This window comes from Apus apus, chromosome 9, assembly GCF_020740795.1.
Source record: "Apus apus isolate bApuApu2 chromosome 9, bApuApu2.pri.cur, whole genome shotgun sequence".
Lineage (NCBI taxonomy): Eukaryota > Metazoa > Chordata > Aves > Apodiformes > Apodidae > Apus > Apus apus.
In genome coordinates, this window is record NC_067290.1 from 20,297,734 (window position 1) to 20,320,007 (window position 22,274).

The window sequence follows — 22,274 nt, forward strand, 5'->3', positions numbered from 1 at the left end:
TTTGTGGTGGGAAGTCTGATTATCAGGATGAGCAAGGTTAAACTGATTTTGAAAAAGAGTTGAGGCTTAGAGTGCATTGGATGTGCACACTAAATGCCTGTGCTGCCTGGATTCCTGGTAATTGGGTGATATGAGAGAGCCTGCATGCTAACCCTTCAGGTTACCTGTGTTCAGATGGTCATTGAGGTGAACAACTGCTTGCAATGAGAAGAGGGTCTGAGTGTGCAGATGGCTGTGCTTTTGATTTTAAAGAACTTGCTGCAGTTCTCTCTGCCTTCTGAATTTCTCTCTGAGCTCAAAGCCTTTACTGGTCCTGCAGTTCTCAGCAGGGCAATATACAAAGTTATGAAAATGCCACAAGTGAGGTTTGATTAATGTGCAGGGCTCTTTTGTAGGGCTCAAGCTATGCTTTTAGCAGTTTCTAACATGAAGCAATGTTTCCAGATGACTTGACAAGACACCAAGTTCTTGGCATAGTGTAAGATCAGGTTTCAGCCCAGACCAAATTCTTGTGTCTGGGTTATAAACTTCTGAGAGTAGTTTGATGGACTCAGTTGAGCTGATGCAGAAAGTATAACTAGTTTTTTTTTTTGGTTTTTTTTTTATATTTATCTTATTTTCATTATCTCTTCCTTTGAAATGGTTCTTGCAGTAGACTTCCTAATACCTATTTTTATTTGAGCCTATTGTAGGGCTGAACTCAAAAGGAGACCTCTTGTATATATTTTAAAAACTTGTATCTGCTTTCAAAGTAGATTTTTCTTGCGCTTGTTTTAAAATAGAATTATTAGTGTTAATTATTTTTAATCTACATTATAGACATTCTTGAAACAGGGGTTTAGGATATGGTTTAGTTAAATTCCCATGAGGAATGTTGAGAGTGAAAAGGAGTCTGCTTTCAATTGAATGTTCATTTCTTTAGGAAACCTCACAGTTGACACTCTTCAACACAAGCCTCTTTGCACACTCATGAATGTTGGACATGTGCTTTATGACTAATGATTAATTGTCAGTCTGTTGAATGTGCGTAACTTCACTGCCAGTTGTTTGCTTTTGGTTTATGGACTGAAAAGCTTAGGAATTAGGTTTAGTTTTTCTTCACCAGCTTTTTTTCACTGAAGGGGGGAGCAGAGCTCAGTAGTTGTTTAATCAGGTACCTGATTTTTAGTGATTCTGTAGTGCATCTGTGGTGTTGCCTCAGTGAACAACTGTGGCTGCAGCATCAGTAAGAAGGGTTTGCTCTTCCACAGTATTGAGGCTGAGTTCTGTACCTTTCATAAACAGCATTACTTAATTCTACGTAGTTCTTAGGAAAATGTGATGACTCCTTTTATTCTTCCAGTGCGTTACCTTTTACTAGTGTTAGATAAGCACTTTATTCTTTCCATAGTAAGTACTGACTGTGTCACTGGAAAATACCAGATGCATTCTGTTAATGCGTAGGAGCCTGTCAGTGCTGTACCCAGTGGACCTTTCTGGAAATCAAAGTGTAAGAGGTTTGTTTTTTCCCCCCTAAAGATACCAGCTAAACCTCTTTGCAAGAATGTGCCTTGATCGCCAGTACTTGGCCATAAATGAGATCTCTGGCCAGCTGGATGTGGACCTCATCCTGCGCTGCATGTCTGACGAGAACTTGCCCTATGACCTGAGGGCGTCGTTCTGCCGCCTGATGCTGCACATGCACGTTGATCGGGACCCCCAGGAGCAAGTGACACCAGTCAAGTACGCCCGGCTGTGGTCTGAAATACCTTCTGAGATTGCTATTGATGAGTAAGTACTTGCTGGGGTGGTGTGGGAAAGGAAATGACATGGCTCTTGACTCTTTAAAACAAACCCAGTTTTAATGCAGTTTCTGTTTAAGAAGAATAAAGATAAGTATTAAAAATCTTGACAACATTCAAACCCTGTAGTTTTCCTTGCCTGTCGTGTTTGTTGGAGAGAACCTTTTGGAGAAGAAACCAACCTTCCTGTCTGCCTGGTGCAAGCTGTGAGGCAGTGGGGGTTTGTCTCCAAAACACAGTGATCACAGTGCTGGTCTCTCTCTTCTTTGGGTGGTGTGACCTAGCCCTGGGGAGGGAAGGCAAGGGAGGGCTGTTTCGTTTTTCCTCCTGCTTTATTTGATTAGAGTACAGACTCTTCAGGGCAGATGGTCCATCCAGTAGCTCACACAATCACAAGCAAAATCAAGGGGACAGACAATGAAACAAGGGATGGGCTGGAGACAGCTGTGTTCTTTAACCTCCAATGGAAAATACCCTTGATATGGTGGTGAAAAATGTATACAAAATCACAGCTAGACTAGAAACGTGATTCTTGGTTGTAGCTTTGTATTAACTCTTTCTAGTACAAATAATTTAGAATTCATAGTACTTCAGCTGTTCAGAACTCAGTTCTTTCAGTTGGAGAAAATGAACATTTAAAATCCATCCTAAATATTAGTGGTTTCTTACTTGTCCTTCCCTCCCCTCCTCGCTGGTCTGGTTTTCTTCACTGAGAGAGATGCAGTAGATCATATTCAACAATAAGTGCCAAAATAGAAAACCAAATGGCTTCAGCTCTGGCAGAGACTAAACACTGATCTGTGATCAGAGAGGAAAACAAAAGTAGTGGAAGGTGGTGGGGTTGTCTTTTCTGGATGCTCTCGGCACACGCTGAGAAGCAAACCTAGAATTTGTATTAAGAAAATTAATGCCTACTTTGCATAGATATTGTTTTTATTTGGAGGAAAATAGCATCCAGAGTCAGCATCTCTTGGCCACATCCGTTTGTCTCAGTGCTGTACACAGCTTGTCATTGTTTCCACCAAAATAATAAGGGTTTCTTTTTTCATTTATTGGGACAAAATTAGCTTTTTTTTGTTTTCCTCAGACATATTAAAATAGTGCAAAATGAACACATGGGATAAAACAGCAAAAGCCAGGAAATTATGGTGTCAGCTTCCTGACTCCCTCATTTGGGTAAATTATTTAACAGCTTTTAACTTTTCTTAGCTTTTGACAAACCAATGAAAAATTGTATTGAGAGAAGAGAGCCCTGTGTATTTGCATGCTAAGTTTTGTGTTTTGTTTTCTTTTTTGTTTTGTTTTGTTGTTTTTTCCTCTTCAGCTATGATAGCAGTGGAACTTCCAAAGATGAAATTAAGGAGAGATTTGCACAAACAATGGAATTTGTAGAGGAATATTTAAGAGATGTGGTGTGTCAGAGGTTCCCTTTCTCTGACAAAGAAAAAAATAAGCTCACTTTTGAGGTAGTTATCCAGTTCTGATTTTATGCTTTTTCTTTTTTTGTATGGAATGTTGGTACCTTTTTCCATACCAGGTAGATTGGCAAGTAATTAGTGAGTGCTGAGCCTCAGCAGGCTCCTACTTTCTCGTGTACTTTCTTTCTCCTCATGCAAGCAACTCCACTGAAGCTTGTGGCAGTTTACAGTGATAGTTCTTGAAATACAATTAATGAATGTGAACTTGTCTTAGATTTGCAGCAGCCCTGTTTACTTTTTGTGCTATCATTGTCATTGCAAAGACAAGCTTTACTGGAATAAATATTCTCAAAGGCTAAACACTGTCTACATGCACAGATAGCCTCTAGAGCTTACAGTATTACTCAGGAAGAAAACAGTTGTGTCCTGTGACTTACTGACCTGTTAAAATAGTCTGTACAAATAACATGTAAGAGTATTCCCATTAATTTGATAAAATGTGTGATACTTCCTTTTTAAAAATATTAAGAGAACTTAATGGGACTACATTAAATATTTGCACTATATGTGAGATTCTTGTGTGAATCTTAAAGCAGAGCATGTGCGTGATTTGTGGGGAAACTATAACTTGGTAGCAGTAAGCTTTTTTTTTTGGAAGTCAGAACCATAAAAAGCATCTGTACCTTCCCTCTGGTCTCGTCCCATCTTACCTTTTCTGTCATGAGACACATGGTGTGATTTTGTAGCTGTAGATTATCAGCTGCAGGTACAGGCTGCTACTGCAGGCACTGCAGTATTTATAGGCAAATATAAAACTTTCTGATAAAATGCAGAACTATGCAGTCTTAAGTAATTCAGGTATTATGATAAGATCATGACTCACAGCCAGGTTCTTCATCTTTTCACTGTGCTAAGACAACTTGGTTGTCATAGCAAAGCGATTAGTATTAATCAGGCTTTTTATTTTTATTTCGGTAGGTTGTCAACTTAGCCAGAAATCTGATATATTTTGGTTTCTACAACTTCTGTGACCTCCTCAGACTAACCAAAATCCTCCTTGCTATATTAGACTGTGTACACATCACTACCATCTTTCCTATCACCAAGATGGCAAAAGGCGAGGAGAGTAAAGGTAAGGCTGGAACTGGCAGAACAGATCATTCTTTGGTAATTTCTATTTCATCTCAAAATGTCCATGTGGATTTGAAATCTTGTGATTCTCTGTCTATGGCTTGGTACAGCTCAGCAATGCCTAGGATGAAAGAGGAAGAGGCCAGGGGCTTTATGAAAGTACTGCAGTGCTTCTGATGACTTCCATCTGTTCCAGGAATCGAGGTCTTCACCTGGCCTTGTTTAATGTTGAGACAACTCCTTTTAATAGGATGTGGAAGGTCCTTGCTCTGTTAGTGTAGTGCCATTACACCATCATAATCTTACTTGTTTGCCTGCCTCTCTGAAGGGAGCAATGTGATGAGATCCATCCATGGAGTTGGTGAGCTGATGACCCAGGTGGTGCTCAGAGGTGGTGGGTTCTTGCCCATGACCCCACTTGCTGCTGCTCCTGAGGGCAACGTCAAGCAGAGTGAACCAGAGAAAGAAGACATCCTGGTAATGGACACAAAGCTGAAGATCATTGAAATACTTCAGGTACTAGAAACACAAATCAGTGTAGCATCTTGTGCTCTCTTTAAGCATTACTGTACTGCCATGCTGCCTTGGAATTCACTCCTGCCATGTTTGTGCCTTTGTTAAACTGGTAAGGTGTTACAAGGGTGACTTTTCCAGGCATGCAGCACTCAACTTGCATGTGTCAATATTATACCTTGCTTGAAACAATTTTATAGGAATGAGTTTGTAATAGGCATCTGCATATTGGCCAGAGATTTATAAATATCTCACTTGCTGAAGTGGAGAGCTTGTTTTCCACCTCACTGCCTCTACAGGATGGCCCTGAAGACTCAGAGCCATTACTGAGTGTCCCGGGGAAGGGGAAGATATTTGAGACTCCTCCTCATGCACCCATCAGCCTGAATTGTGTTCTATGTGTGCCTGTTTGCCAGCCTTGCTGTCTCTTCCATCTCCCTCTGGCTTTTCTCATTTGTTCCCTCCTAAGTCTTTGGGACACAAAGAAAAAAGTTTTATCACTTTTCCACAGCGCTGCCTTGATCTAGATGTTGCTGCAAACTTACTGCTTTGAAATCCCTCTTCCCTCCCTCAGTGTCTAAGTCCCTTTTCTGCTCAGGATCTTCATGGGCAAGTTGACAGAGGCCAGAATGCTGGCAGAGCCTGGTGGGCGGAGGCAGATGAAGCAGCAGGAAAGCCCTGCTGAGCCTTCCCTGGGCCCGGGGAGGCTTCGCTCCTAGCTGGGGGTGAGGTTGTGCCCTTCCCCTCAGCAGCAGGTGCAGCACGTAGGGGAGGCTTGATTCACTTCCTTCCACTACTGCTAATTTTAGTTAAAGCCAGAACATCTCTTATGGCCTGGCATGTGCGATGGAATATTGTAGTGTGCCAGTATTTCCCCCTGCTACTGTCACCTATTAAAACCAGCATTAAGCATTTTTCCTTAATCTGAGACAGCCACAAATGTTCTCTGTGTTGTACTTCCCTTAAGAGGGAGGAAGACCACTGAGAAGGTGGTCCCTGTGATGCTGGGGGTTTCCCTGGCTGGGCCAGCCCAGCTGAGCTGGCAGCCTTAGGCAGCAGCCAGGCTCTGGGCAGCTCACGTCCAACTTCTTTCACTGCAGCTCTGGTCTGTCCCCTTCCTCCTTGTCTCAGAACAGAGATAGAAACCCTGCTTTCCCTCTCTGGGTGTCAAGGTGAGGATGCCTACACCAGGCAAGAATGAAGGATCAAAACTGCCAAAATCTTATACTCAAAAGCATTTATTACTGTGTGTCTATCACATGCTGGTTGAAATCACTGAAAAAAAAAAAATAATTCTGAATTCTGAGGATTTTAAAAAGAGCCATTTATGTACCCTTCTTCAAGTTAAAGCCACATGTCTGCTGTGTTTATCTTGTGTAAATTGTACATGTGCTGGAAATAGGCAAGTTATTTCAACATATTTACTACTTCTGTATCTCAGTTTATTTTGAATGTAAGGTTGGACTACAGAATCTCCTGCCTACTTTGTATATTTAAACATGAATTTGATGAAAGCAACGCCCAGATGTCAGAATCACCCACTGGAAGCAGTAGCCAAGAAATGTCAGCTAATGTACCAGGTTAGTTATTTTGCCAACAATGAGTTTGTGTGGATTAGAGGAGACTCTTTAACCTTAGAGGTGCTAATTGGATAATTGAGTAATGTTATTGTTTTGGCATATGAATGGTCCCACTAAGGCAGAGTGCCCTGTTAGCAGCAGGAATAATGGAGTAGGAATCATTTCCATGTACCCCAAGCAAAACCCAGGATGTATTTGTACTTGCTTCTACTTGTTTCCAGTGTTAAGTGTGACCAAGAGCTTGAGATGCATCCTTTAAAAAAAAAACTTGAAATAAGCAGTATCATGTGTGATGTGTCGTCGATCTCAAATCTTTTCTACTAATGTTTCTAGGTGAAGGAAAAGGGTCCCCAGAGTTACCTGATTTCCTCCATCCCTTCCCTCCAGCCTGATGCCTCTATCCACCCAAATTTCTCTTTTCCAAAGGTATTACAGGAAGGCAAGACATCTGGAGGTGTCTGTATCTCAGTGCTGCTAGACAAGGCTGTAAAATAAACTGTTGAGGAGCTTATGTCCAGTAATGTTCTTAATTGAAAGCAGGTTAGTCAGTGGAGTGGTTAGAGGGGGTGTTGTTAATTGCTGTATCACTTTCCAAGGAAAAAAGTGTCCTGCAGTCAGGTCCTCTACTGTGTAGGAATAACAAGTTTAAAAGTGCAGCTTATTAGGCATCAAACAGCTTTTCTTCCTCATTTTGGGGACTGTATCTCTAGATGCAAAGGAGAGAGATAAGAAAAATGTGGTTTAGATGTGAAGTCTTCAAAGGGAGGAGACTGTTTCTTTTGATCTCACTTCAAAGAGGATGTGTTTACTTTTTTCTTGGGCTGCCTGTCCAGCAGTCCCCGGGATGCCAGGGCCTTCGAACGGGGCTGGTGGGGAGAGCCAGAGCTCTTTCTGTGAGTTGAGCTCTGAAAGAAAGTGGGTAAACATTTCTGGCAAGGATGTAAAATCCCTGTGCTCTCTTTCTGTTCCCTTCTGCAAATCTTTGTGAAATACTGAGAGCTCAAAGTCTGTTTTACCATTTTTTTTTTTTTAAATTGCAGTATATTGGTCATTGCCCATGTCAGAATATATACCTTGCACTGAAAAATGCAAAGACCTTTTTGTCTGTTGAGCCAGAGGGACATTGCTGTTATTGCTGTTTTTTTTTTACTTAAGAACTGCTCAAGGCTGAAGCTTGGTGTTTCCTGCAGATACCCCTCTGAATAATATCAGATCCCAAGTGTCCTGCAATGATGTTGGAGCAGTCTAAACATAGGCAAAAGAGGAATAAGCTTGGGTGTTGCTGAGATTGTTAGGCAGTTTAATTTGTGAGTGGAGAACAGGTTAATTTATTGTCTTATGTTATCTTAGCAGGTTGCTTCAGTAATCTCTGTGTTCCTTTCAGCTTGTTATGACCCCCTCTCTTACATCTACATCACCACTTGCTGCTTAAAATATTTTTAGGCTGCCAAAACATCTTTGGTGCAACTCTGTCATAACGTATTTACCTTGTTTATTTTCCCAGGAGCCCTGGACTTTGAACATATTGAAGAACAAGCTGAGGGGATCTTTGGTGGAAGGAAAGTATCTCTTCCCTAGTGCTAATCGAGAGGTAGCTCAGGAGTCCCCAGGCTGCAGCTCTCAGGGACTGGGGTTGCAAGTTAGGTGGTAACTGGGAAACGATTGGACACAGCTGCCGCAGTTATCCAAGCTTCATTTCCCTGAAATGCCTTTGATCCAGCTCAAAGTAGTGTCCATTTGGATTACAGGCCACAGATAAGGAACAGAGATCCTTCAGCCAGAAAGACCTTCATGGGAGGGCTTCACTGGAGTGGGTGAAAGCCAAGGTGGAGGCTTAGTGCATCTAAGCTGAATGCTGCAATAAAAATCTAAAGTGGAAAAGTTTGTGTAGGCAAGTATTGGGATTTCTGCTGAGATGGAGACATATTGAGCCAAGCCATCCTTTTTTTGTGTAATTCATTTGCATTAAACTGCACATGCATGACAGAACAAAGCAAGCTGTGCCTTCCATACTCTCCAGAGCAGCTTCCATCCTTCCTTAAATCATAGAACAGCAAGTCAGTGACAGGCTTCGAGTACTTGAGCTTGTCCTTAAGCTGCTCAGAGCTACAGTTGTTTTCTGTAAACCTAAGATAACTGATTCCTTAAATGAAGACCAAAGGGGAGAGAGAGATTCACTTACAGAATTAATCACCAGAATTTTGAATGTAAGCCTGTGAACTTAGTTGGAAGCAGGATATGGAAAAGATTCAGGGGGTACTGAAAAAAAACCAAAACATGCAACATGAGCTCTCATGCTTGGAAAAGAGGTACAGGGGACAGAGAGGGAAGAGGAGGATTTCGAGTGCTTGACATACTTAGCATTGCAACCTGACTACAGAGGTAGGGTTTTATGTCATAAATACTGAGATCAGTACCAGAAATGGGCAAGAATTATTTGAGCGACAGGGTGAAGCTGACACAGGGACAAATATTTTGGCATAGTTTGACCCTGAAAAATGTGAGTTGGATAGTGTAAGCAGCATGAACCATGATTAGTGAGAGTCTTTAATAGCCTTCCTATTAGTACATAAAAAAACCTTTCAGTGTCTCAAGATAGCACTTGATTTGATAAATTTTCCCCTTACTTAAAAAGAAAGTTTCCTGCTACCATGGATTGGACTTAAGAACTTTCTGGGACATTCAGCCTAGTATTCTACTTAACTCTACATTCTCTTTTCAGTGAGGAGAACACACCACTGGATTTGGATGATCATGGGGGCAGAACATTTCTCAGAGTTTTGTTGCATTTAACAATGCACGATTATCCTCCTCTGGTGTCTGGAGCACTTCAGCTACTCTTCCGGCACTTCAGTCAGAGACAAGAAGTCCTTCAAGCTTTTAAGCAGGTATGAGGGTAGTGAGGTGCTGGAATAGGTTGCCCAGGGAGGTTGTGGAAGCCCTCTCCTTGGAGGTGTTTAAGGCCAGGTTGGATGAGGCTTTTTGCAGCCTGGTCTAGTGGGAGGTGTCCCTGCTATGAGCAGGGAGGTTGGAACCTGATGATCTTTAAGGTCCCTACCAACCTTCACCATTTCATGATTTTGTGTGTGTGTATGAAGGGTGCTGTTCCTCATCTGAATGTATCTATTGCAGCTAGAACCAATCAGTCTGTGTAACTAATGTATTGCATTCATGTAAGGTTCAACTGCTTGTTACCAGCCAAGATGTTGACAACTACAAGCAGATAAAACAAGATCTGGACCAGCTGAGGTCAATTGTGGAAAAATCAGAGCTTTGGGTGTACAAAGGCCAAGGTCCTGATGAGACTATGGATGGAGTGCAAGGTGAAAATGAACACAAGAAAAAAGAGGTAATGAGGTTGTATTTGCACAAATTCATGTGTCAGTATTTTATGAAAATGTAACTGTTTGCAGAAATGTTACAGAAAACCACCTTTTCAGCACACTGCATATCCTGGTGAGGCTGTTGCTTTTGGATGAAGGCAAGAATAAGAGGAGAACTTGAGCTAGTTGATGCCAATTAGTATCAGGTGGAAACTGTCTGGGGTTAGCAGCCACTGAAGTGTCATCTTTAGGCTCTAACAGAGCAGCTGGTTTGGGTTTGCTCTGGCTCCTGAGCTGTGTCTGTTCAGCACTGACAAATTGCATGGGTCTTGTATGATGGAAAGTACCTCAAATCGTGCAAAGGCAGAGCTGTGAGCTGTTCATGCATTTTGAATCATGGCACTGTGATTAAATACCAGAAGAGAATGGTGCTTTATCTGTGCCTGATAATGAGGGACTTTCTTGGCACACACATCTGCCTTAGAACTAATTAAACACCTTTTCCTCTGTGTACTCTGGAGTCAAATAGAAGAGACTGGGTGAGGGAATTCAAGAACTTTTGAATGTTATGAACGTTTATTGTTGGAAATAAATAAAAGTGATTGTTACTTTCCTTGTGAGTGGTGCTGATGTCTGTGCAATGACAGTTTAATAATAGTAGAGAGGGAGAGAAAGTAACAAGTTTTTTGAGGGAAGACTTGGTTACAAACAATGTGACAAGCAAAGAAAAGGACAGGATGTTGCGGTCTCTAAAATCACCTGATGTTTATAGAGGTCAATGTGACTTGACAGGATAATTCTGTGTATTTTTCTGAGGCTCAAAAAACTGAAGAATGACACTCGTTTCCAGGAAGAGACCAGGAACTATCCTAGAACAGTCATTGTAGCCTTCATGTAGGCAGCAGTATAAGCTACTAATAAATGGTCTGGTTTTATCCTCAGGAAGGTCACAGCAAGTCCCAAAAGCCTGAAAGCACCAGCAGCTACAACTACCGTGTAGTAAAAGAGGTAAAACTTTGCTCCTTGATAGTTAAATGGAAGTGTAAATGAGTAACACAGCTCTGGAGAGCTGCAGTCAGAGGGAGGCACCCAGGAAAGTCTGAGTCACTTCCATTGTGGAAACTATTTGCTGAGTAATAACATATCCCAGCTTGAATGAGAAGCCAGGAGTACGATAAGCGTGACATGTGTACTCCTTCCTTAAGAATGGATTAGTGAGAAATGTGACATTTTGCTGCTGTTTCAGTGGTAACACAATAAAAATATTGTTAAAGGCTTCATAGGCAGTAAGCAAGTGGAGAAGCTATTTAATTTGTCCTGTCCTGAGAACCTTGCACTCAAACCCACTAAGCTGTTGAAATTTAATTTTAAGTCATGTTGTGAATGGTGCCCAGGCCCCTAACTGTTTCCCTTGCCTGAGCCAAGAGGCACAAGGTTGTGCTGGCTGTGTGTTCCTGAAGGGGTGGTGAGGGATGTCATGGCTGCTGCTTGATGGGCAGCAGACACCATAACTGCTTTCTGCTCCTACATTCCCTAGTACCTCTCACTTCTAGCTTGGTCCTTTTGCACCTCTACTGGTGCTGCAGGAGCAACCAGACCCTAACTCCTCATCTTGAGACCCCAAAACCTGGCTTTGCTCCCTAGAGCTACTCTGGTCCATGCAGATCCTTTCTTCCCTGATGCTCCTCTCTGAGAGCCACCTGGCATGCTTTGAAATGAACCCCTGAATTTCAGCACTGAAGTGAGTCTCTTCTCCAGATCCTGCTGCGGCTCAGCAAGCTCTGTGTTCAGGAGGGGGCCTCGGTCAGGAAGAGCCGGAAGCAGCAGCAGCGACTTCTGAGGAACATGGGAGCTCATGCAGTGGTGCTGGAGCTACTGCAGATCCCTTATGAAAAGGTTAGGTCTCTGTATGTCGGTTGCCTGGCTTCATGGCACATTAACAGGCTTTTAATACCTCCCCTGAATCTTGGTTGGGTTTTGTGTAGCTTTGTAGTCTATGAAATATCCACACTTCAAAAATAACAGGGAGCTTACATAAGCTTTACATAAGTCTTAGAATATACTAATTAGAATACACTAATTCCTGAAGAAGTGTTTGTCCATAGTAGCTCAGTGTAAGAGCTCTCAGCTTTTCATGGGAGGTGTGTGCTGCCTTGAAGTTAAGCTGTGTCTGTGGGAGCAAGACCCTTATTAGTGCCATGAGTTGGCCGTGGGACAGTCACCTTGGGAACACTAAGGGAAACAAGGGTGCCTGGTCCCCCATGGGGTTTATCAGCAGGTCAGCCCAGTACTTAGACACCGTCCCTCCCCCAGTTGTAGAGCCCCGTTCTCTCCCTTAGAAATGAATACAGTCCAGCTGGCTCTCCAGGCGAGCTCTGCTGTTCATAATTGGCCATATCATGGTGCAGTATGTCAGTGGTGTGAAGTGCACTTTGGGTTGCTGTAGGGTCTGAGCTGGCCCAGCACCACGTTGTGCTGATGAAGCACAACGTGGGTTCATGCGTTGGCTGCCCATTAGTCACATATGACAGGTACTTTACCATAGGTGACAGAGCTCTTCACATTCCCTGTCACTCTGCTGTCCCTTGTTCCAAACTCTACAGGTTTCTGAGAACCAGTAATTCTAGACAGTAGCTTTGATTAATGTTCAACTAAGTCTCATGCTGTCTTGCTTCATATTTTGCTAAAAAAAATTGTGCCAAAAACACCCTCCAACACCTCTTGTCACCTTTCTGTCCCATACAATGTGAACACATATTGGACAAGCAGCATGGAAGGTGTTTCACAATTTGAAGTATATGAAACTCCTTAAAAACAAAAGCAGACAGTAATTTCCAAACTGCTTTTTATACCATCAGTGGACTGGGAATCCACACTTATGTCAGAGGAAAGGCACTGATTCCTGAACTGTACTTGGAAGCATGCAAGGAGTGTGCAGATTCCAGTAAATATAAATCGAGCTTCACTGTTGCAATGCTAACTTTCCATCTCCCCTTTGCCATCAGCTACCTCTCTGTCACTGCTGAAATGCATTTCAGAGGAACATGGCAATTTTCCTGCATAGCCCCAAGGTGATGATGTGTGGTTTGGCCACTGTACTGATATGTTCAGAAGTGTAAAAGTGACTAAAGCACGTTGTTGGCAGGCTTGGCCATGTAGTGTGTAATTTTAGAGAATAAACTACTGTAATTTCTATTATGGTCTTTATTTTTGATGATCTTTAAAACTGTGAAGCAGGCCAAACTCATCCCTAATGTCTGTGAACTGGGTGGAGGTTTGTTTTTCTTTGGAGGATGAGAGAGACGTGACAGTTCCCTTGCAGAGCTGGAGCTGCAGCTCATCCAGCACTCACCTGAAAGTGAACCTTCAGATTCTTCTTAACCCCATCTGATTTGTCCTGCAATCACAGGCTGAAGACACGAGGATGCAGGAGATAATGAAGCTCGCACACGAGTTTTTACAGAACTTCTGTGCTGGGAATCAACAGAACCAGGCATTGCTGCACAAGCACATAAACCTGTTCCTTAACCCAGGGGTAAGAGTAACCTCATGCCATGATTTATTTTATTTTATTTTGTTTTATTAAGAAGAGAAAATGGATGTCCTTGGTGATCGCCTCTGGGCATGTTCTGATGCAAGAGTGGCTGAAGGGGTCACATTTTGTTTTCATTCTAAAACATCAAAAGTTGGCAAGATCTGTTTGTTTAGGTTCATTTAAGTGTAGAAAGTTCAAGAGGCTGAAGTGGACTGAAAAATAGGCTTAGATACGATCAGTTGTGTTGAAAGATTAGGTCCCCGGGAAGGTTCTTTTCAGTCCTGCACCCTGCAGGAGTGTTGACTTTATCCTGACCTCTGTGTGGCTTCGGTGGTTTGTTTATTTTCTAATTTCTTTCTTTCTTTCATCCCCTCCATCAGATTCTGGAAGCAGTAACAATGCAGCACATTTTCATGAACAACTTCCAGCTTTGCAGCGAGATTAACGAGCGCGTTGTTCAACACTTTGTCCACTGTATCGAAACACACGGCAGGAACGTTCAGTACATCAAGTTCCTGCAGACGATCGTCAAGGCGGAAGGAAAATTCATTAAGAAATGCCAAGATATGGTAATGGCTGAGGTGAGAGCTGCAGAGATTTGCAAGGTCTGAACAGAAGTTTTCACATACCATTTGGTGAAAATGACAAATTGATCCTCTCGCTTCTGGGACTGCCAAGAAGCTGACAGTTAGCTCTCACTGTGCAAAAAGAGCATGCAGCTCCCAGGAGGCACAGGCTTTTTGTGACCAGAAGGTTTCTGGGCCCTTTACCCAGGGGTGTAACAAGTGGTCAGTTATTAATGATACTTACAAGTTGCTTTCCAGGCTTCTACACAGCAGCACGTAGGTGGGCTTACGAAGAAAGGGTGCCTTTCTCTAGCAAAACTGTCTAGAAGAGAAATAGTTTAATTTCAAGATCGCTTATGCAGAAGGAAAATTTTACCATGGGAGTATTTTGATCTGAATTTCTTCTCTTACCATGACCTACCTAGTCAGCTGTTACAGTGTTGAAAGGGGAGAAGTCTGAGGGCCTTCAGAAGTTTAGGTGTGTAGGTAACTGGGAAATTGGGGTGTTGGGATAGAGGGGAGAGATAAGAGCAGGGGAAATAAATCCCTCTAAGTTGTGTATTGCACTTGATCTGTTTGGCAGCCAGTCTGCAAGACTGATGAGAGTTTTTATTAGCCTCCTCAGCAGGGGGAGCCCGAGGATCAGATTTGTCAAGCTCTGGCTTCTGTGTCTCAGTTTTATTAAACTGATCAAAGGCCTTCCATGTTTTGTCGTTCAGCTCAAAAATGGTTTTGTGAGCTTCTCGACATGGAGTCGAGTTTGCAGGGTGCTCAGCAGTTGGCTGGCACAGGGCTTAGCAGCTGCTGAGAAAAGGGGGTTGCCTTAGGGCTTGCCTTCTGCATTTTATCTACCTATTTGCCACCAGCCCCGTGGGAGGACAGCCCCGAATCCCTCCAGCTGCGTGCTCAGAAGTGCCCAGGCTGGAGCAGGTCTCACTTTGCTCAAGCTCTTTCCCTTCCTGGAGTCACAGGAGGTCTGAACTGCTCTGGAAATGTGGTCATCCAGGTCTCAACTGTGAAGCTGGTAGAAATCTTCAGTGTGTGACTTAACGTGTCACTCGGTAGCCTTGGAAAATTGATGATGTTTGTTCAGAAGGGTGGAATGACTGAGGGCTGCAGCCCTCCCATCCGGCCCCCGGGGCCTCTCTCTGAGCAGCACGGCGTGTCTGCAGCGAGCTGGGTTGGACAGTCAGCTGAGGCAATGGACGTGAAGTAAAATAGCACAATGGAAAGTCACAAGCTTCTTGGCACAACTTCTGTCTAAGCAGTCAGTTGGACTGGCTTTGAAGTTCTTCAGCAGTTCAGAAGTGGTAAATTCTTTAAAGGAAAATGTCATACTTGGGCCCTGTGTCCCAGGAAGGGAGCACCAGAGGAATGCCCAGCTGACTTGGTGGGCTGCACTTCTTTTAAGTGTCTAAAGAGAAGCTAATTGGGGTTTTCACCGTAACAGTCAGCCCACAGATGAGGGGAGGATGCTGTGGGGAGGTGCAGGGGCTTTGATCTGCTAATGGAATCTTTTCCTTTCTCGGTAGCTGGTGAATGCGGGAGAAGATGTCCTAGTGTTCTACAATGACAGAGCCTCCTTCCAGACCTTGGTGCAAATGATGAGGTCAGAGAGGGATCGGATGGATGAAAACAGCCCCCTGATGTACCACATCCACTTAGTAGAGCTGCTTGCTGTCTGCACAGAAGGCAAAAATGTCTATACAGAAATCAAATGCAACTCTCTTCTTCCTTTGGATGACATAGTTAGGGTAGTAACCCACGAGGATTGCATACCTGAGGTGAGGGCTCTTGGGAGGCACTGGCCTGTATGTGTTTGAAATGTGCTGGCTTTGGGTGAAGGGGATTTGATAGTAGTGAGTCTGGTCTGGGATAGGTGTTGGTACAGGTGAACAGTGAGCTGGGAAACTGGATTCCTTCCCTGGTTCTGCTGTCAGCAACCCAGTGAATCTGGATAGTTAAATCCTTTTATACTTGTTTTCTTGCCCTTAAAATGGGGGTGCTGTATGTGCATGTTCTGCAGGGTTCTTGAGGCAGAGGGGTTTATAGAGTATGCTGCTAACCTTGAACAGATGCTTCTGCAGAACTGGAAATGATTACTAAGCTGACATTTTGTCTACTGTAATCTTGGTGGTTTTTATTGGATGGTGTCTTGCTACTCATGGCATTAAATTTCACTAGTGCTTAAATAAAAGGAAGAGGTAGAATTACAAATTATTTATATAGCAGTTTCAGTGTGACATTACATTAATTCATAATGCCATTCAGGTTTTTAGTTTTTAATGGTAATTTTTTCCCTCTCTTTGTAGGTCAAAATCGCATACATCAACTTCTTGAATCATTGCTATGTGGACACAGAAGTAGAAATGAAAGAGATTTACACCAGTAATCATATGTGGAAGCTCTTTGAGAACTTCTTGGTTGACATCTGTCGGGTAATGATTTCTGCATCTAGGAACAGAGTTTAAAAAGCTTAAATGAACCTATTTAGTGTAGAGCAGTAAGAATAACAGTGCATTGAGGCAATGAGTACCCAAAATACTGTGTTCCTTCAGATTTACATGTGCCTTCTTTTCCTCATGCCTGTGGGTTTCATTAGTCATATTCCATGGAACACATTAATATTTTCCTTTTCAAAAGAAAAAAAAAACAACAACAAAACCACAAACCAAAACCCACCACCAAACCTCAGAAAAGCCCCACACCCTGCTCTTTTGTCTAATGCCTTTTTCTGTTCTGCCACCTGGCTTGCTTATTCTGGCCAGGGTAGTGAGCTCTTTCCCCAGCAATAGGCAGTGATTTTTGGCAGGTCAGGACAAATTTTTTCCAAGCTTGGCATTTGTTGGGCCATATGGCTTTTAGCCTAGGATTCCAAGTATTTCCCCATACGAAAGCATTACACCTAAGTCCTCCCTACCCAACTACTTTCTTTCCTCTAAGGCACTCTGTTTTTTTTCCTTCCTCCTAAACATGCTAGATGCCAACACATGAAAAGAGGAGCAGCGTTGAGCTTCTGCTTTTGTGTGTGCTGGAAGTCCAGAGATCCAAGTGTCATAAATACCATTGTGGCAGGGAATTGCTGTGACTAGAGCAGTGCAAAATGAAGAATTCCAGTCTGGTACACTTATTAGTCTGCCTTGGTTGAGCTGCTTCTGACCTAAGAATTGAATTGTCTTGCAGGCTTGTAACAACACCAGCGACAGAAAGCACGCTGACTCCATATTGGAGAAGTACGTTACAGAAATTGTGATGAGCATAGTCACCACTTTCTTCAGTTCCCCATTCTCTGATCAGAGCACTACTCTGCAGGTAGGAAAATGTAGAGACAGAAAAGTAAAAATGTGCTGCAAAAGCAATTATGTTCATTCCACTTTGGTTCCATTTACCAGTTTGTCATGGGGGAACAGATACGTATTCTTTAGCGACCAGGATTTTCTTTTGCTGTAGAAGTGAAAAGATTTATAGATCACAGCACAAATGTTTTTAAGAGGGGCTGAAGTGTCACATTAATTAGTAGATTCAACTCTGTACTACTACCAAGATCATAGAATCATTATGATTGGAAGGGACCTTAAAGATCATCAAGTTCCAACCCCCCTGCCATGAGCAGGGAACCCCACCCTGGTCTGCTGACTAGGTTGCACAAAACCTCGTCCAACCTGGCCTTAAAAACCTCCAGGGATGGGGCATCAACAGCCTTCCTGGGCAACCCATTCAAGTTCCTCACCACCCTAAGAGTGAAGAATTTCTTCCTAACATCTAACCTAAATCTCCCTTCTCTCAGTTTACCCCTTGTCCTATCAATATCTTCTCTGCATTACCCCTTGTCCTATCAGTATCTTCTGTAATGAAAAGCCCCTCCCCAGCTTTCATGTAGACCCCTTTCAAGTACTGGGAGGTGCTATAAGGTCTCCCCAGAGCCTTCTATTCTCCAGGCTGAACAGCCCCAACTCTCTCAGCCTGTCTTCATAGCAGAGCTGCTCCAGCCCTCGGATCATCTCAGTGGCTCCTCTGGACCCCCTCCAACAGGTCTATATCTTTCTTGTGCTGAGGCCACCAGAGCTGGACACAGCACTCCAGGTGGGGTCTCACCAGAGCAGAGCAGAGGGGCAGAATCCCCTCCCTAGCCCTGCTGGCCACACTTCTTTTGATGCAGCCCAGGATGCACTTGGCTCCCTGGGCTCCAGCACACACTGATGGCTCATGTCAATGACACGTGTCTTTGGGAGAGAGTTTCTACATATCTTTATCAGGTTCCAGGTGAGAAAATCACACTGCAAGTAGAGAAATGAAGGAAATGTTTTTAATATATGTTGTACTGCAGTTGCATCTAAGGGCTCTAGTTGTCTCTTTGCAGCCTTACATCAGAGTATAGTTGAGTAAGATGCTGTGGGCAGGTGTAGGAAACCAAACAGACAGTTTTACTCAGCAATAGCTTGCCTTGCCAGCTCTTGAGCTGTGGTAAAGCAGGAGCATGGCAGCAAGGATGTACTCCAGAGTGCCATGAAGAAGGAAGATAAAGCTTTGGTGGCAGGCTTTCCAGACAGGAGGAGAGGGTGTTGCGTTACAGAGGGTGCAGAGGTGATAGCTTAAAGAAAACATGTTTTTATAGGAAGATTCTAATTTCCTTTAAAAACGAAAAAATTAAAAAAACTCTAGTGTTTCACTCAGCTGTGTTTCACTAAGTGGAGGAGAAGCTTGGAACACTTGTGAAGTGACAGAAGGTAGAGATTCCCACTGCAGAACAGCAGTGTCAGGACACTGCCCTAATATTTGTATTTCAGCACAAAGATAACATCATTGATGTATTCATAAATAACCTGCTGGGAGGAGTGTGGGTGGAGTGGTCAGGTGCCTGGCAGGCCTGTCAGAAGTTGGTAGTTGTTGAAACTTGATGCAACCTCAGCATGCCAAAGGCAGTTGTTCACAGGGCAAACTCCAGGTTTGTAATTGAGTGCAACTGGCAGCAGGTGAGGAGGCACCTGGTTCCCAGAAGTGGCCATGAAGGGCATCTGGCAAGTTGTTGCTTCAGTCCCTCATCAAAGAATTTATGCTAAGCACGCTAATTGTGGTGTGCTGCCTGGGTGAGGGCAGGGCTCCAGGGCTGTGTGTGTAACACTGCTGCATGACTCTGCAGCAGGTAGAGACTCCCTCCTGTTCCATACGAGCTGTGGTGTTCCTGCTTTTCCCTGACTACCCGTATCCCTGATGCTTACAGTTTGCCCACCCTAAGTCAGAGTCAGACAAGCGTTTGACCAGTGTCTGGATGACCAGGAGCCAGCCTGATCTGCCAACTGCTGAGCATCCAGCACAGCCCTGCTTCCCGTGGCCTCAGGCAGCCCTCCTCAGCCAGCCAAGGAGACAATCACACAGAAGCAGCAGAGCTGCACTGGAGCTTGGCTCCAAGCTGTGGGCATTGCCCATGAGAGCACAAGGAGCTGCAGGGGCTGTGCTTGGGCTGAGCAGTCTTAGTAGGTTTCTGTCCTGACTCATGCAAGTCTGAGCAGTCCAGCACTGGCTCCTCATGTGACTTCAGAATGTCAGCTACTGTTGTGGTATCAGCCTCCCTGCTAGTTTGTCAAAACTTCATCAAAATACAATGAGAAATTGTGATCAAATCAGCCTTGTACCCTGGGGCTCTGCCCTTCTCTCCTCCCTGTCATGCTTTTGATTGTCATCTTTGCCTACAGCATTTGAGTACACTTCCTGACCATCACATTGTAGTGATCTGTTGATTTTATTTGTCAGCAGATTTTCTTTAGTTTCTCTGTCCAGAGGATGAAATAATTTATTTCACCTCTCTTTTACCATCACAGTTGATAGTTCTGTCCTATCCTAGGTTCATCTTTCCTCTGCATCTCCAAGGTAAAGCTCAGTTCCTCTCCCTTTTTCTGCCTATCAGGACTCTTGCCCATAACTGGGAATGCTCCCATCTGAGGAGCACAGCCCGGTGGACCACCTGGCTGTGTACATCACTGCTCCTGGTGGGATTTTCCTTCCAGCCTGAGATGCTGCAGGGTGTTCTGCAGCTGCTGCTACTTGATCCGGTGCTGCTGTGTCCCAAGGCAAAGGGCTATTCCCACTCTCCTTCCTGTTGCCTTTGGGTTTGGTCACTCCCTGTCCTTTCTGCTGCACGTTGTCATCTCGTTTCTTCCCATGCAAGCCTCCTCCTGTCTCATGCTGTTTCATGTTATGGCTTGTTCCACTTCAATTGTTCCTCCTTTGAGTCAGGACCAGCCTTGCTTGTTCAAGGAACACCTTGTATGTCTGTCATGCAGTTCAAATAACATAAAATTAGGAGAACATAAATATGTCTTTTCAAAGAACAGCTGTCCAAAATCTTTCCCCTTTAAACAAGTACTGTTTAGCCCATTTGCATCCTAAGGGTGCTGCTGCCCAAGGCTTTCCTTCATAGTTGGAGCTGGAGGTATGTGGATCATGGAATAAATTTCTTGTTTGATTTATTGACCTAGTTTAAGCAAATGAAATGTCTTTGAAGCTTTTTAAGACTGAAAAGTATTTAAACTTGAACTGAAAGGAATACGTGGGTGGCATAAATCCAAAAGTGCAGGTATTTTCAGTGCCCTTGGAGAATACTACAGTCTGCCATGCTTTTGGTGTTTGGCTTATTTCTAGAAAGGATAATAGCTATTTACCTCTTAGTAATTTTTGTTTCTTGAATTTTGATTCTCCTTTTGTATATTTAATAATGATGTTATTTGATTAATTGATCTAATAGATATAATTACCTAATACATCTGGCTTTTTCATCTAACTCCACTTTTTTCTTACAAACAGGCATTAATCTTGACCAGAATAAAAGAGGTATTTTTTCAGTAGTTGTAAATCTTGTGGGCTTTGCACTGTGGTGTAGTTACTTTAGCTGATAGAAACATTACCTGGCCAGTAGGCACAGGGACACGGGGCATTCCCTCTCAATGTAGGTTCCTTTGAAATACTTAAAATACTCCTTTCTCTACAGGTAAAATAAATTAATTGTTGTAATTACTGTAAAAAAAACACAACACAACAAACCAAGCAGGGATTTTTTGTTAATATTTTTTGGGCTGTTGCAAAGATGAAAGAGCAGAGCTCTTGTGTGTTGGAGTATCCCACTGATCTGTAGTGGAAGATAATTTTGTGAAATATGGGGCTAAAACCCACTCTGTAGCAGCTGTAGTGTTCACCACTAACTAGTACCTGTGTTCAAAGCAACAAACACACATCTGGTTTCTTCAGTCAATTGGAAAGCAGCTAATCATACCTGAAATGGTGAGGTTTCAGCTCTGGAGCTCTGCTGTCATTTAGCCAGGAGCACAGTCCCATTTACCTGTGGGCTATTGAGTCAGCTCCTGGTCAACACTAAAAGAATACCTGTATGCCAGGTTTGCTGATAACTCTGATTAAACAGATGAAGATGACTGCTTATTTCCTTTGCTTAGTCAGGCTTCAATTACTTGAGGCTTTATGCTTTAGAAGCTGCCCGTTTAATATTTCCCTTCCAGCCTTGGTTCCCACCCTTTCCTTTCAGTTGCTGATTCTGTGGTAGATAGGCTGTCTACAGTGCTAAGTTGCCTGACACATGGATGCAGACCAGTTAGAAATGACTGGTGTGCAGTCATGGCTCAAGCTGGTAACCAGTGTTACCTCGAGGTGATGCTGATACATCTCAGCATGGTGTGATGAGTTTGGTTTTTCTTTACCCTTGTGTTCTAGACTCGCCAGCCTGTGTTTGTGCAGTTGCTGCAGGGCGTGTTCAGAGTGTACCACTGCAACTGGCTGATGCCCAGCCAAAAGGCATCTGTGGAAAGCTGCATTCGGGTCCTCTCAGATGTAGGTAAGAAGTGGGTGTAATCAGAACTAACTGCTGCAAACATGGTCATCCAATATTTGCTGCTGACATGTCATCCTTCCAAAAATAAAGTGCAGTTTGCTCCCCATGGGTGCTGCTTGCAGAGAACTCGGAGTCAGGGCATAGAACAAGGCCAGAGTTATGTTGATATATTGTCATGGTTGAGCAATAGGTGTTGTCACTGTAACCTGAAGTGCTTTCTCTGTTTATCCTCAAAACCCTCTGCACTCCTGTTGATCTGCAGCAGGGAAATAGTTTTGTGCCACTCCTCCCAGTGATTTGCTGCATTTTTACTAGCAAGAAGAGTAATTCGTACTGGATACTGAGGCCAAATTCTGCTGGGTAGGTCTACATGTGTGCTAGCAGATGTTGGGAGGGTGTGTAAGGACAGATTCCTACTCCCACACTTTAAAGGCAGTGAACAGCTCTGAGATAAGAAAGCCTTTAAACACAGAGGCCTGACCCATTACACAGGGACATGGCATTGTTTAAAGTGCACACAAGGAGATTGCAGAAGGAGCTGCAAGCAGAGCTTGTCTTGTTCCTGCACTAGCTGTGATACACGGGCTGAA

The 22,274-nt window shown here is 43.5% G+C and overlaps 1 protein-coding gene across 1 annotated transcript in view; it reads left to right on the forward strand.

Annotated features, from left to right (window-relative positions):
• ITPR1 (inositol 1,4,5-trisphosphate receptor type 1) overlaps window positions 1-22,274 on the forward strand; it is a 165,916-nt gene that overhangs the window by 60,653 nt on the left and 82,989 nt on the right. Inside the window, exons 20-35 of the mRNA XM_051627327.1 lie at window positions 1,519-1,770; window positions 3,106-3,247; window positions 4,178-4,331; window positions 4,659-4,846; window positions 6,285-6,423; window positions 7,928-7,986; window positions 9,150-9,311; window positions 9,602-9,772; window positions 10,689-10,754; window positions 11,505-11,642; window positions 13,156-13,281; window positions 13,662-13,862; window positions 15,380-15,631; window positions 16,160-16,285; window positions 17,031-17,159; window positions 21,567-21,687. Of these exons, the coding sequence (XP_051483287.1) occupies window positions 1,519-1,770; window positions 3,106-3,247; window positions 4,178-4,331; window positions 4,659-4,846; window positions 6,285-6,423; window positions 7,928-7,986; window positions 9,150-9,311; window positions 9,602-9,772; window positions 10,689-10,754; window positions 11,505-11,642; window positions 13,156-13,281; window positions 13,662-13,862; window positions 15,380-15,631; window positions 16,160-16,285; window positions 17,031-17,159; window positions 21,567-21,687 (2,426 nt within the window). The remainder of the gene's footprint in view (window positions 1-1,518; window positions 1,771-3,105; window positions 3,248-4,177; window positions 4,332-4,658; window positions 4,847-6,284; window positions 6,424-7,927; window positions 7,987-9,149; window positions 9,312-9,601; window positions 9,773-10,688; window positions 10,755-11,504; window positions 11,643-13,155; window positions 13,282-13,661; window positions 13,863-15,379; window positions 15,632-16,159; window positions 16,286-17,030; window positions 17,160-21,566; window positions 21,688-22,274) is intronic.